Here is an 11,123-nt window from a genome sequence, read left to right on the forward strand (position 1 = left end):
AATGCTTCCAAGCACTGCCCTGTTCCAATGCCTGAGCACCCTCTGGGGAAGGAACTGTTCCTCAGCTCCATCTAACCCTCCCCTGGTGCAGCTTGAGGCTGTTTCCTCTTGTTCCATCCCTTGTTCCTTGGGAGCAGAGACCAGCCCCATCTCACTACATCCTCCTGTCAGGCAGTTGTAGGGAGTGATTAGGTCCCCCCGAGCCTTCCCTTCTCCAGCAGGTTGAGGGAGAGGATTCTCCCCCTCTACTCTGCCCTGGTGAGCCCCCCACTGCAGCTCTGCCCGCTACATTCCAGCATTCCCAACATACACAAGGAAACAATGGGGAGCATTTCCCACCTGGGCTGTATCTGCCACCCAGCTCTCCTCCAAGGGGAGCTCATTGCCACCCCGAGCTGTACTCACTGAAGCCTGTGCCACGGCTGGCAAGGTTTGGGTAAGCAGCACCTGTAGGGCGCTGCCATGGGGCTGAAGGAGGATGGGGTGCCTTGGAAAGTCCCCATGCTGAAGGAAGGGGGTCGAGTCTTCACTGTCTGAGATGCCACTTGCTGGAAAGGAACATGAAACAGGAGAGGAAGAGGAGAGATGCATTTGGAACCTCATCTCAGCGAGGGTGAGAAGTTACTGGACTGGCCCCAAGGGGAAGCACCCGTGCACACAGCACCGCTCCATCGCTCCGCTGTGGAGCTAAAGCAGGTCCATTTGTGGTGGCAAGAAGGGTCTGTGCCACAGCAGGGACCCCGGGGCCTGCACCAAGGGCTCAGGCTTTGCTACCTGGGGTGTGAACACCGGTCGTGTCCCGGGAGCCCAGTTGGTTCCGCTGACCTGAGCTGGGTTGGAGTGGCGCGAGATCTGGGCTAAGATCCGGCCCGCCGAGGAGGGCTGCTGCTGAATGATGTTCACAGGAGGGCCCATGCTGCTGCTCCTGCAGGACAAGAGGCACTCTGAGGCACGTGCTATCCCAAACGGGAGGAAAAGGCACAACCAGCACCCCTGTGCCTGTTACTGGTGGGGGGAGATGAGCCCAGAAACGTGGTTTCAGTGCCCATCGTGCTGCTCCTGTAGAACAGAATCAACCAGGTTGGAAAAGACCTTTAAGACCATCAAGTCCAACCATCACCCCAGGACTAACAAAGCCACCTCTAACCCATGGCACTGAGGGTTTGTGGGCTTGGCTTAGCTCTTGGGCTTCAGCCTAAGCATGTCCAAGAGGCAGGAGCCCTTCTCAACCCCAGCACTCAAAAGAAAAGCCATGCCCAGGTGGATTCCCCCTGTATTTTCTGTGCTCACTATAAAGGAACACGTTTATGGCCCATCACTGTCACACAGGGAGAGGTTGGGAACACTCAGCAGTTGCAGAAGGACACACAAGCAGGAGAGGGACAAGTGCAGGACAAGACCAAGATACCATGAGGCCATTCAGAAGAGCACAGGAGGCCTCACCTGAAGTTCTCAGCAGGTCTCGATGGGGTGAAGGTGTTTCCCTGGGTGAAGAGGGGCTGGTTGGCAGGCACTGTGCTGGCAGGAACAGCTTTGCTCTGGTCTGGGGAGAGAAGAGGAGTCACTTCAGGGCTGAGGAGGCCTCAGTAGCAGAAACAGGGACAGAACCAGTTGCAGGAGCTCGTGTGAAGGGAAACTGCTCCGAGGCAAAGCAAACGTGACTGTTCCTTCTCCAGACACGGGCTCCAGATGGTTTTGTAAAAGCCTCTTTAATTTGATTTCCTCTCCATTTGCTAATAAAGTTGGGGTAAAGTCCTCTGGGGTTAGAGCATCCACAGCACTCACACTAGGGACGGAGAACTGCTCTCCAGGGACACACAGCAAGAACCAAAGGCAGAAAAGAGCAAGAGACACCTTCGCACCCGCTCCCTCCCCAGCTGCAGGACAGCTCCCTGCCCCATCAGTACATGGAATTCTGGAATGGTTTGGGTTGAAGGGACCTTAAAGTCAAAGGCAGAAAAGAGCAAGAGACACCTTTGCACCCGCTCCCTCCCCAGCTGCAGGACAACTCCCTGCCCCATCAGCACATGGAATTCTGGAATGGTATGGGTTGAAGGGACCTTAAAGCTCCTCCAGCTCCAACCCCTGCCATGGGCAGGGGCACCTTCCACTAGAGCAGGTTGCTCCAAGCCCCTGTGTCCAACCTGGCCTTGAACACTGCCAGGGATGGGGCAGCCACAGCTTCTCTGGGCACCCTGTGCCAGCGCCTCAGCACCCTCACAGGGAAAAGCTTCTGCCTCAGAGCTCATCCCAATCCCCCCTCTGGCAGGTTAAAACCACTCCACCCAGTGGCACAAGCAACACTATTGTGCAAGACCCAGGCAAGACACTGGGCCCCTGCACCCAGCGCTGCTCTGAGTGACTGAGGAAGGAGCAAAGAGCACCCAGACCGAAGCTGAAACTGGATGAAGACACCATGTGCCCTGGCTGGGCCCTCCCTACCTGTGCTGATGCTGCTGTAGATCTCACTGAACCTTGGGTCTCTCTCCTGGTTAAAGAGGCTCTCAGCCTTCTCCAAGGGCTTGCTGTGCTCTGGGCCCGCAGCAGTCACAGGCTGGACAGGAACCTGGGAGCAGATTACACGTGAGCTCTTTGTAAGAAGCCCTCACAGGCAAGAGGCTGCTCCCTGGATCCCTGTGTGTTTTCCTGGGAGCCATTTAGGCCTGGCAGCATCAAGGAGGAGCACAGCACAAGGGAGGATGCCATAGGGGCAGATCAGAACCCAGCAAGTAGATCCAAGGCAGAGCACTTCCCTCCCCACAGCCTCAAGTCACCCCGGTGTGGCCTCCCCAGCAAAAAGGTATTTAAACAAGGAGGAGGAGTAAGCAAAGCTGGTTTGGTGATTTACCTGTGAGTGGTCGTAGCCAGACAGGCTTTCTCTTCCTGGGACCACTTCCAGCTCTGGCTGCTGGGGGGGCTGCTGCTGCCTAAAATAGAAAGTGTCTGTAACAGGAGAGCACCGGCTGCTAAAAGCAATTGCCAAGGGAACAGCTCCTCTGTGGTTACACCCCTGATTCAGTAGCCAGAGGAGCTGAGAGCTGAAGAGAGGACAGGAAGGTTATGTGACAGGAGGGCAGAAGCAGCACGAGAGGCATGGGAGAAGGAGCTGAGCACCTCCTGACCTTGCGGGCAGCTGCGCCGTGCCCATCTCCAGGGGAAGGCTGACACCCTGCCCCAGCTGGGGCCTCTGCAGCGAGTTGGACAGGGCAGGCCGGGACTCCTGGCTCGAGTTCCTTCAAAGCAAAGAAAGCAAGACAAAAGAACAAAGAGATTGTAAAACACACCCCAGGGAAGCAAACAGGTGGCTGCTGCGCCTGCGACAGGAAGCTTTGCTCTCGCAAAGCCTGTTGGAGCGAAGGATCCTTCCACCCAAGAAGGGGGGTTCATGGAATTCGATGCTCATGGTTGGGAGCCAAAGGGCTCTGCACCCTCTCACTGAGCAGGGAGCAGTTAATAACATACACCAGGAGCATGGCCAAGTCTGCATCCTCCTTAAAGCACAAGCAAAGCCGGAACCTCAACCCTCCCCAGGGTTCTCCGTTCAGCTCTATGTCAGACACTCCAGAGACCACGAGCAGCTTTTAAGCCCAAGAGTTCTTTCTGCTCTTCTGCCACTGTCAGAAGCCACTTAATGTTGAACTCCCACAAGAAAGGAACAGAAATCCAGCATTTTCCCAACAGCTCTTTTGCTGCTGCTGCTTCAGTAGCACCTGATCTTGAAGATGAGACAACACAAGATAACCCAGCAAAGACAAAGTGCACCTCAAAGGCCACCAGGCACAGGTTGCTGCTGCTCTGGACTTACAAAGTGCTTTTCAAGGCGTAGCATGGATGTGGAAATGGATGTGTGTGGAATGAATGAGCTCAAAGAGACCTCTCTAACCCCAGCACTGGGATTAAGGCCTGTGGCAGACCCACCTCACCTTTCAGCCCTGCACTTGGACTCAGGCTCTGTAAAGCCAGAGGGATTTGTCACTGCTCAACTCTTCCTGCTTTCCCATGGGAAAGCAGCAGCTTGCCAGCTGCAGGAAGGGCAGAAGTGCTCCCTGCCTTCTAGGACCCTGCCTTGCCCACAAGCAACGTAGCCTGGCTGGAGAGACCCCATCTACGCTTCTCAATCACATGCAGGCACTTGGGTTTTCCTTCTGGTTTTTGCCTTGTTTCAGTTGCTGCTCTTCTGGGGGCGGCCTGGAGCTTGCTCAGCTCTGATCACTCCCAAAGGAGATGCACCAACCCACCAGAAGAGCCAAGATGGGGGAAAAGAAGAGAGCAGCAATGAAAGCAGCCTCCCCACTGCAGCTCGGTTCTGAGGCCGAGGCCAAACTAAGCAGGGAAGAAAACTAAGTGTTCACGTCCTGCAGCAGCCCTGCTCATGTGAAAAGCCACTCCATGGAGCAGGACTGGCCCAGGAGCCCTGGAGCTACATCCAGAGGCAGATCTCACTCCTATGAGCTCTGAATGCCAGCACACACACAGGAGACCTGCTCCAGGAAGCAGAGGTAAAAGCTGCACTGCTGGAGCTGAGCTCTGGCAGCTTGCAAAGCCCTACAACCAACACAGTCAAAGGAGTTGTTTCTAGTCCTCTAGAGCCTGCCACAGCCCAGGAAGAGAGCAATTCCTCCAGGAATTCCCCAGGGTGAGGGGAGAGGCCAAAGCTGCTGCTGTCCTGTGCTGCTGGTCACTCTGGGCCAAGGTCCCCTCAGGTTGGGTGCTATCACTGGTGCTTGGCAAGTCATTTCCATGTACATACTTGACGTTGGTGTTGGTACAGATGATGTACTCAATTTCATCCGAGTAGGGGTTCTGGAAGGTAAAGGAGCTGGTTCTCATCCAGAGCCATTCCCGGTTTTTGGATCGGAATCGGAACATGACTGACAGAACCTGGCCTTTTAACTTCACCACCTAAAAAAACGTAATGCCATCAGTAGGACCTGATAAAAGAAGGTGTTGAAGAGCACCCTGCTGCTGAGCCACCCCCCTAATCCCCCTGGCAGCCCTTGCCTCGAAGCCTCAAGACCACCTCTTGCTCGTCCTCAGCTAAATGGTCCTTCCAACTCTTCCTGAATGATATGGGAGGAGAATCCAACATCCCCTTTTTGCCTTTAGCTCTTTGCACTGGTGAGATGTATGAGAAAGCCTCCAGCAAATGAAGCACATGCTGTTGCTTCTGATTCTATTTGGACAAATGGATATGAGCAGCTACTTTCTGGAGTCATGAAAGCACAGGGGCAGCCTTACCTGCCCTGCCACAAGTCCAAGGCCCTCAGAAATAAGAGTAACGACAACAGGGCAAGGAAACCAGCTCCACCTCGAGTTGTGCAGCACTGGGCTGGGCCCTAGAGATGAGCCAGTGGTTCACAGAAGCCCTTTGTAGCCACAGCTCTGGCCCTAAAAGCAGACTGGACTAGCAGCCAGAGGATGAATCCAACAGTTAGACAATCAGATGCTTCTGGTGTGTTTTGCACATGTACAGTTACGTGTCTGTAAGCACAAGCTCTAAAGTTGAGTTTTCTCTTGCTTTTCCAACTCATGTCACTGCTTTGCAAGCACCAAGACTGGGCACCACACTGCATGCAAAGGGGGAGCTGAAGAGCTGTACCTGCTGGAAGCTGTCCCGCAAAAGCTGTTGGTCTTCTGGGTGGCAGAAATCCACAATGTCCTTCCCCAGAAGTTCCTAATTGGAAAGGAATTGGGAGAGAGACAAAAGGAAGTTGAGCTGCAGCAGATCCCTCTGGCAGCTCAGCCCCAGCAGCTCCCCTTTGCACAGGGACTTACTGCTCCCCCCATCCCCAAATCACTGTTGCACAAAGCAAGGCCAAGAACTGGCACGTTGTGCTTAAAGAGAAGCACAACAGTGGTTGCCTAACGTTAGATCTTCAACTCCAATGGAGGCCAAACTGCTCCTGATTGATGGTTGACATAAGCCAGAGCCACCCAGCCTCCCAAGGATCAAAGCACTTAAGAGAAGCACACAAAAACACAACTGCTGGAGAAGCAGCACGTCTGGATTAGGCCCTGGGCATGTGTTAACCAGGCAGAGCTGTACTGCACAAGAGAAGGAGGAAGGAGAAGTCAGTCTGAGCAGCAGTTAAGGTTGAGGAAGCTCCTGGATCATCTCACCTGTGGCTGGTAGCCAACTGTAGCCACACATCTGTGGTCTATGAAGGTGAAAATGCCCTCGGTGTTGTGCCGGGAGATGAACTCTGTGGGTTGACAAACGTTGTTCATGTCTGTGCAGTTGGGGGAGCTCGTGACCTGCGAGGGCAGACCAGGATGGTGTTAGTGAACCCTGGGGAGCCACCTCCTCCTGAGCCTGCAGTTGGATTTGGGGCCACCAGGGAGCATCTTCACACCCAGCAGTTTAACTCTGGGCACTCTGAGGCCAAGGCAATGTTGAGGTGTTGAAATAACACCACTCACCTGGAGCCTGCCAATAGCCACAAGGCAAAACTTGCTGCCCTGGCCAGCGTCTGGGTCATCATCAGGCAGTGAAACACCTGAGAGGGGAGAGCCAAAACCACCCAGCAGGGTTAATACAGAAGAAACTGCTCATTGCAGAGGAAACAGGCCCTCGGTGCATCTCCCACCCTGTTCTGTAACTCAACAGCCTTTCCCATGGAGGAATTTGGGAAGTGAAGTTGCTTCCCCCCTCCTTTTATCACCAGAAGGGTTGAAGATCTCTAACTGTCAGCCCAAGCCAGAAGCTCAGAGGTAGTGGTGTTATTTCCACCCTCTACAGCATCTCACTGTCCAGAGACACCCATCTCTGACCCAACACCTGCAACCATCAGCTCAAACTGAAACTGAAGTGGTAGATACACATGCAAGGCATTTGTTGGCATCTTCATGCCTCAGAATGGACAACTTCAGACTTCAAACCAGCCCCAAAAGAGGGAAGTTGTTACCTGCAGGGGGCCAGGCTTTGATGTAACCCGTGCAGTGCACCACGACGTAGTGAGGCTCGCCATCCTTTGCTGCCCCTAAGCCATTCCTTGGGGGAGAGAAAGAGTCTGGTTGTGCTCTATAGTAAACTGGGGGAAGGGGAGGCAAGGTTTCTACTTGGAGTTGAAAGAGAAGCTCCCATAGAACATCTTCAAAGGGAAAAAAGGACAAAGATTTCATGGAAATGCCAGAGGTTTGAGGACAGAAAAGGCTGGAATTTGTCTGAGTTTCCAGTTAAAAAGGGACAATATAGTCCAGAGCCCAACACCACCAGAGTGAAGGACACTGATTGTAAAGCTTGGGATAAAAACACTTGGAAGTGTTCAAGGCCAGGTTGGACACAGGGGCTTGGGGCAACCTGCTCTAGTGGAAGGTGTCCCTGCCCCTGGCTTTAGATGAACTTTAAGGTGCCTTCCAACCCAAACCATTCCAGGATTAGCTGGTACTTTGGTACCTCTCCCAGCAGCATTAAGCTCTTCTGTGTCCCCAGCACTCTGACGACAGAGGGGTTTGCCTCTAATTCTTGTACCATTTACCTGCAGCGATTCCTCATGTAGCTGAGACGATTCACAGAGACTGGATCCACGGAGCTGTTACCACACCTGTGCCAAGAGGAGAAATCCAAGGGAAAAGGCTTTCACCTTCCTTGGCCAACATCAAAACTAACTGACAACCCTGAGTAAGAAGGATATAAACCTATCTATAAATGGGGATGAACCTCTGCATCTCCACCATTTCATTCTACACACTACAAGGGACACATGGGTCAAACCAAACTGTTACTTGGAACTAGATCTTCTGCCACAAGTCTTGAGAGCTACCTTAGGGCAAAGAGAGAGCTCAGGAGCTTGAGTGTTAGCACTGTGTGGGGAGCTCAGCCATGTAATATCATGTCTGTGCCAGAAGGAGCTGAAACAAGAGCACGAAGGGGCCAGGGAGCAAGTTGAGCTTCAGGCTCAAACGAGATCCGGGCTTCTCCTCATTACCTCATTCTGCAGATGAAGGATCTCCGTGAGCCCATGCACATCCTCATGGATTGCTGCCCTTCCTTCTTGACAGTCCCTGTCTTCAAATCCAGGATGCGACCTGTGGAAAGAAGAGAAAGCCAAATGCTGCTGCAGCACGAGGCCTCCAGCAGCGCAGGCACCAGGCAACGCATTGGGGACTAGCAAGACACAAGTGTCACCAGTGGTACCTTTAGATGCACTCTCAGGGGGGGCTGCAGGATCCTTGTTAGAAAGGCACCAGGGTTTGGTTCCTTCTACAAAGGGAAGGTTTTAATCCAAGCCCTCCGCAGGCTTCCACACCCCCACCCCTGGCAATCCCAGCCCAGGCTGCGTTACCTGTCAGCGCGTTCTCCGACGTGGAGAGCTGCTCCCTCAGCTTGCCCACGTCATCGGGGTGCACTTGGTCATAGAGGGTGCTGCCAAACCACTCTGACTGGGGCTGGTTCAGGACAGGAGTCACCGAGTCAGAGACATAAACCACCCGCCCTGTCTCACAGGACACGATGAACAGGAAGCCATCGGCGGCCTCGAGGATGAGGTGTTTGAGCTCCTGCAGTCACAGACAGACACGTGCTTCACTCCAGAGCTGACACCCTCTAAGCCCACCCTGGGTGCCTCTCTGCCCCCCACCCACAGCCTGGTTCCCCCCTCATTGCAGAGAATCCTGCCCCTCTGCTCTGCCTGCAGGTCTGAGGGCCCCAACATAAAAGGGACATGGAGCTGTTGGAGCAAATCCAGAGGAGGCCACGAGGATGAGCAGGGGCTGGAGCAGATCCCATAGGAGACAGGCTGAGAACATTGGGGCTGTTCAGCCTGGAGAAGAGAAGCTGCTGGAGACCTCAGAGCAGCTTCCAGTGCCTGAAGGGGGCTATGAGGGTGCTGGAGAGGGACCTTCAGCAGGGACTGGAGCGATAGGACAAGGGGTGATGGGTTCAAACTGAAACAGGGGGGGTTTAGGCTGGATATCAGGAAGTTCTTCCCTGGGAGGGTGCTGAGGCCTGGCACAGGGTGCCGAGAGAAGCTGCGGCTGCCCCATCCCTGGCAGTGTTCAAGGCCACGTTGGACACAGGGGCTTGGAGCAACCTGCTCTAGCGTGAGGCGTCCCAAGTGGTTGGAATAGGAGGAGCTTTAAGGTCCCTTTGAACCCAACCCAATCTCTGCTTTCCCCCAAAGCAGCATCAAGGCAAGACCTGGTCAGTGAGAAAGGAAGGTTTGTAGGTGCCATCAGTGGAGGTGTTGCCCGTGCCCCGCAGGGACTTCATGTGGGACACAGCCATGCGCAGGATGGTCAGCTTGTCCGGCTTGCGCGCCAGGGCGCTGCACGTGGGCACCATGTCCGAGAGCTCGGTGATGTAGGCAGTCATCTTGTTCCTCCGCCTGCGCTCGATCTCGCTGTGGTTCTCCCTGCAAGAGGCCAGGGAGGAGGAAGAGGAAGAGGAAGAGGCATCACCAGCAGGCTGCAGGCCTCGGCCATGCCCCCACGTCAAGCACGAGAGATGCGTCGGGAGTTAGAGGGGCCGCGAGCGCCTCGCATGCTGGGCGTGCACAGAGGAACAAGTGCAAGAGGAGAGTCTACCCTGGGGCTGTGCTGCAGACAAGAGCCTCACTGGAACCACCTCACTCCCTGGTGAAGGCCTCAAGCGAGGCTGAGCTGCTTCAGTCCCCATGGAGAGGGTTTCACCTCTCTACCGCCTTAAACAGCTCCGGTGCAGCCTGAGAGACCCATCCCACCCACTGCTTGGCCAGGGATGCTGGAGCCAATCCCCTCCAGCAGCACCCTCCGGGCACCCACATGTCTCCAGCAACCACACCAGGAAGCTGGGGCTGCAGCTAAGATGTGGGCACCCAAGTTACACCAGATGAGTCTCCCCCTGCAGTGCTTTTATGAAGCTACTTCTCACTTACACCAAGTCCTTTACACTCTCGTGGCCAGGAGGGAAAGGTGTAGAGCAGGTACACACCTCATTTCTACCCAGACCAAGGCCAGTGTGGGCAAACCATCTCTACCCAGACCTCTAAAGAGGCCCCATGACCAATGCTACCCCCACAGCCCTTAATGTTCTTCACATGTGTCTGCTCACAGGGCACAGTCCCCATCAACCCCCAGAGATGAGATTTGTTCAGCCTTGGTTCCTTCTCTCCAGTGGATGTGGTTTAACTGGGTTGCTAAGGTGGGTTTTCCAAACAGAATTCCAAAGCCAGGTTTCCTATGCAGAAGGATGCAAAGAAGCACATGGTGGGAACTGAAATGAGGTGGACGTGTTGGAAGGAACACAGCCAAGCAAGTGAATTCAAGAAGATAACCAAAGTGAACAGCTACTACCAGGTGGGTGCCAGCATTCAGTGACCTGCTCCTCGCTGTAGGAAACTGCTACTCAGGAAAAAGAAGTGCTTCAATGATCACACTCACCTTTAGTGCAGCTTCTCCAAGTGGGAAACGAAGCCACCACCTTCACTACAACAGCTACTGGGAAACCACCAGACCTTTGACTTGCCCCATTGCCAAATAGTCTTTACTACAGGCTCTCACACAGCAGTGACAACCAGCTCGTGGGGAAGGAGAAACCTCAAAGCACTGCTGCTTGCTGTGTCCATAGGTGCCACCTCAGGCTTCCTCAGCTCCTCAAACATTTAAGCTATGCCATCCTGCAGCTGGAGGGGTTCTGGTTTGGTTTAAAACCAGCCAGCAGGCAAGTAACTGAGCACAACTGGGGCATTCCCAGCACCTAAACCAGTCTCTTTAGTCCTCCAGAACAAGTCTGGGGTGGAACAGCTCTAAGAAGCCACAGAGAAGGTGGGGAGGCACAAAAGGAGCCACCTTTCAGAGACCTCCACCCTCAAGCTCTGCAGCAAACAGCAGCAGAACCCTTGGTGCTGACTGGAGCAGCTTTGGCTTTGAGGGTGCATTTGGAGCTGTTTTGCTGCTGGAGGGAGCAGTTCCCCCCCAGCCCATCCCAACCAGGACATGGTGTGGTAATGGGACCAAGGTGACTGCTTTGGTCACTCCAGCCACAGCCCCTCCTGAGTTCCAAAGAGGAACATGGGGGAAATCCTGTTTTCAGGAAGCCTGAAGCTCTCCCACACAGGCCAGCGCCTCACCTGGAAGGTTTTCTGGGGTGGAACAAACTGAATTGGTGCTTTTCCATGTCTGTTTTGTTGGAACAACAGCATTCC

The 11,123-nt window shown here is 54.3% G+C and overlaps 1 protein-coding gene across 1 annotated transcript in view; it reads right to left on the minus strand.

The window, feature by feature from the left end:
* Positions 1-405: 405 nt before the first annotated feature.
* The window catches only part of ARNT (aryl hydrocarbon receptor nuclear translocator), a gene marked incomplete at its 3' end in the record, with an annotated part of 15,430 nt that continues 4,712 nt past the window's right edge, over positions 406-11,123 (minus strand). Inside the window, 17 exon segments of the mRNA XM_010015645.1 lie at positions 406-455; positions 457-548; positions 775-925; positions 1,444-1,543; positions 2,443-2,566; positions 2,849-2,927; positions 3,123-3,233; positions 4,751-4,902; positions 5,600-5,674; positions 6,121-6,255; positions 6,421-6,497; positions 6,906-6,991; positions 7,479-7,544; positions 7,929-8,028; positions 8,138-8,203; positions 8,286-8,499; positions 9,140-9,353. Of these exon segments, the coding sequence (XP_010013947.1) occupies positions 406-455; positions 457-548; positions 775-925; positions 1,444-1,543; positions 2,443-2,566; positions 2,849-2,927; positions 3,123-3,233; positions 4,751-4,902; positions 5,600-5,674; positions 6,121-6,255; positions 6,421-6,497; positions 6,906-6,991; positions 7,479-7,544; positions 7,929-8,028; positions 8,138-8,203; positions 8,286-8,499; positions 9,140-9,353 (1,892 nt within the window).

The sequence above is a fragment of the Nestor notabilis genome, unplaced genomic scaffold, assembly GCF_000696875.1.
Source record: "Nestor notabilis isolate BGI_N333 unplaced genomic scaffold, ASM69687v1 scaffold19215, whole genome shotgun sequence".
NCBI classification, from domain to species: domain Eukaryota; kingdom Metazoa; phylum Chordata; class Aves; order Psittaciformes; family Psittacidae; genus Nestor; species Nestor notabilis.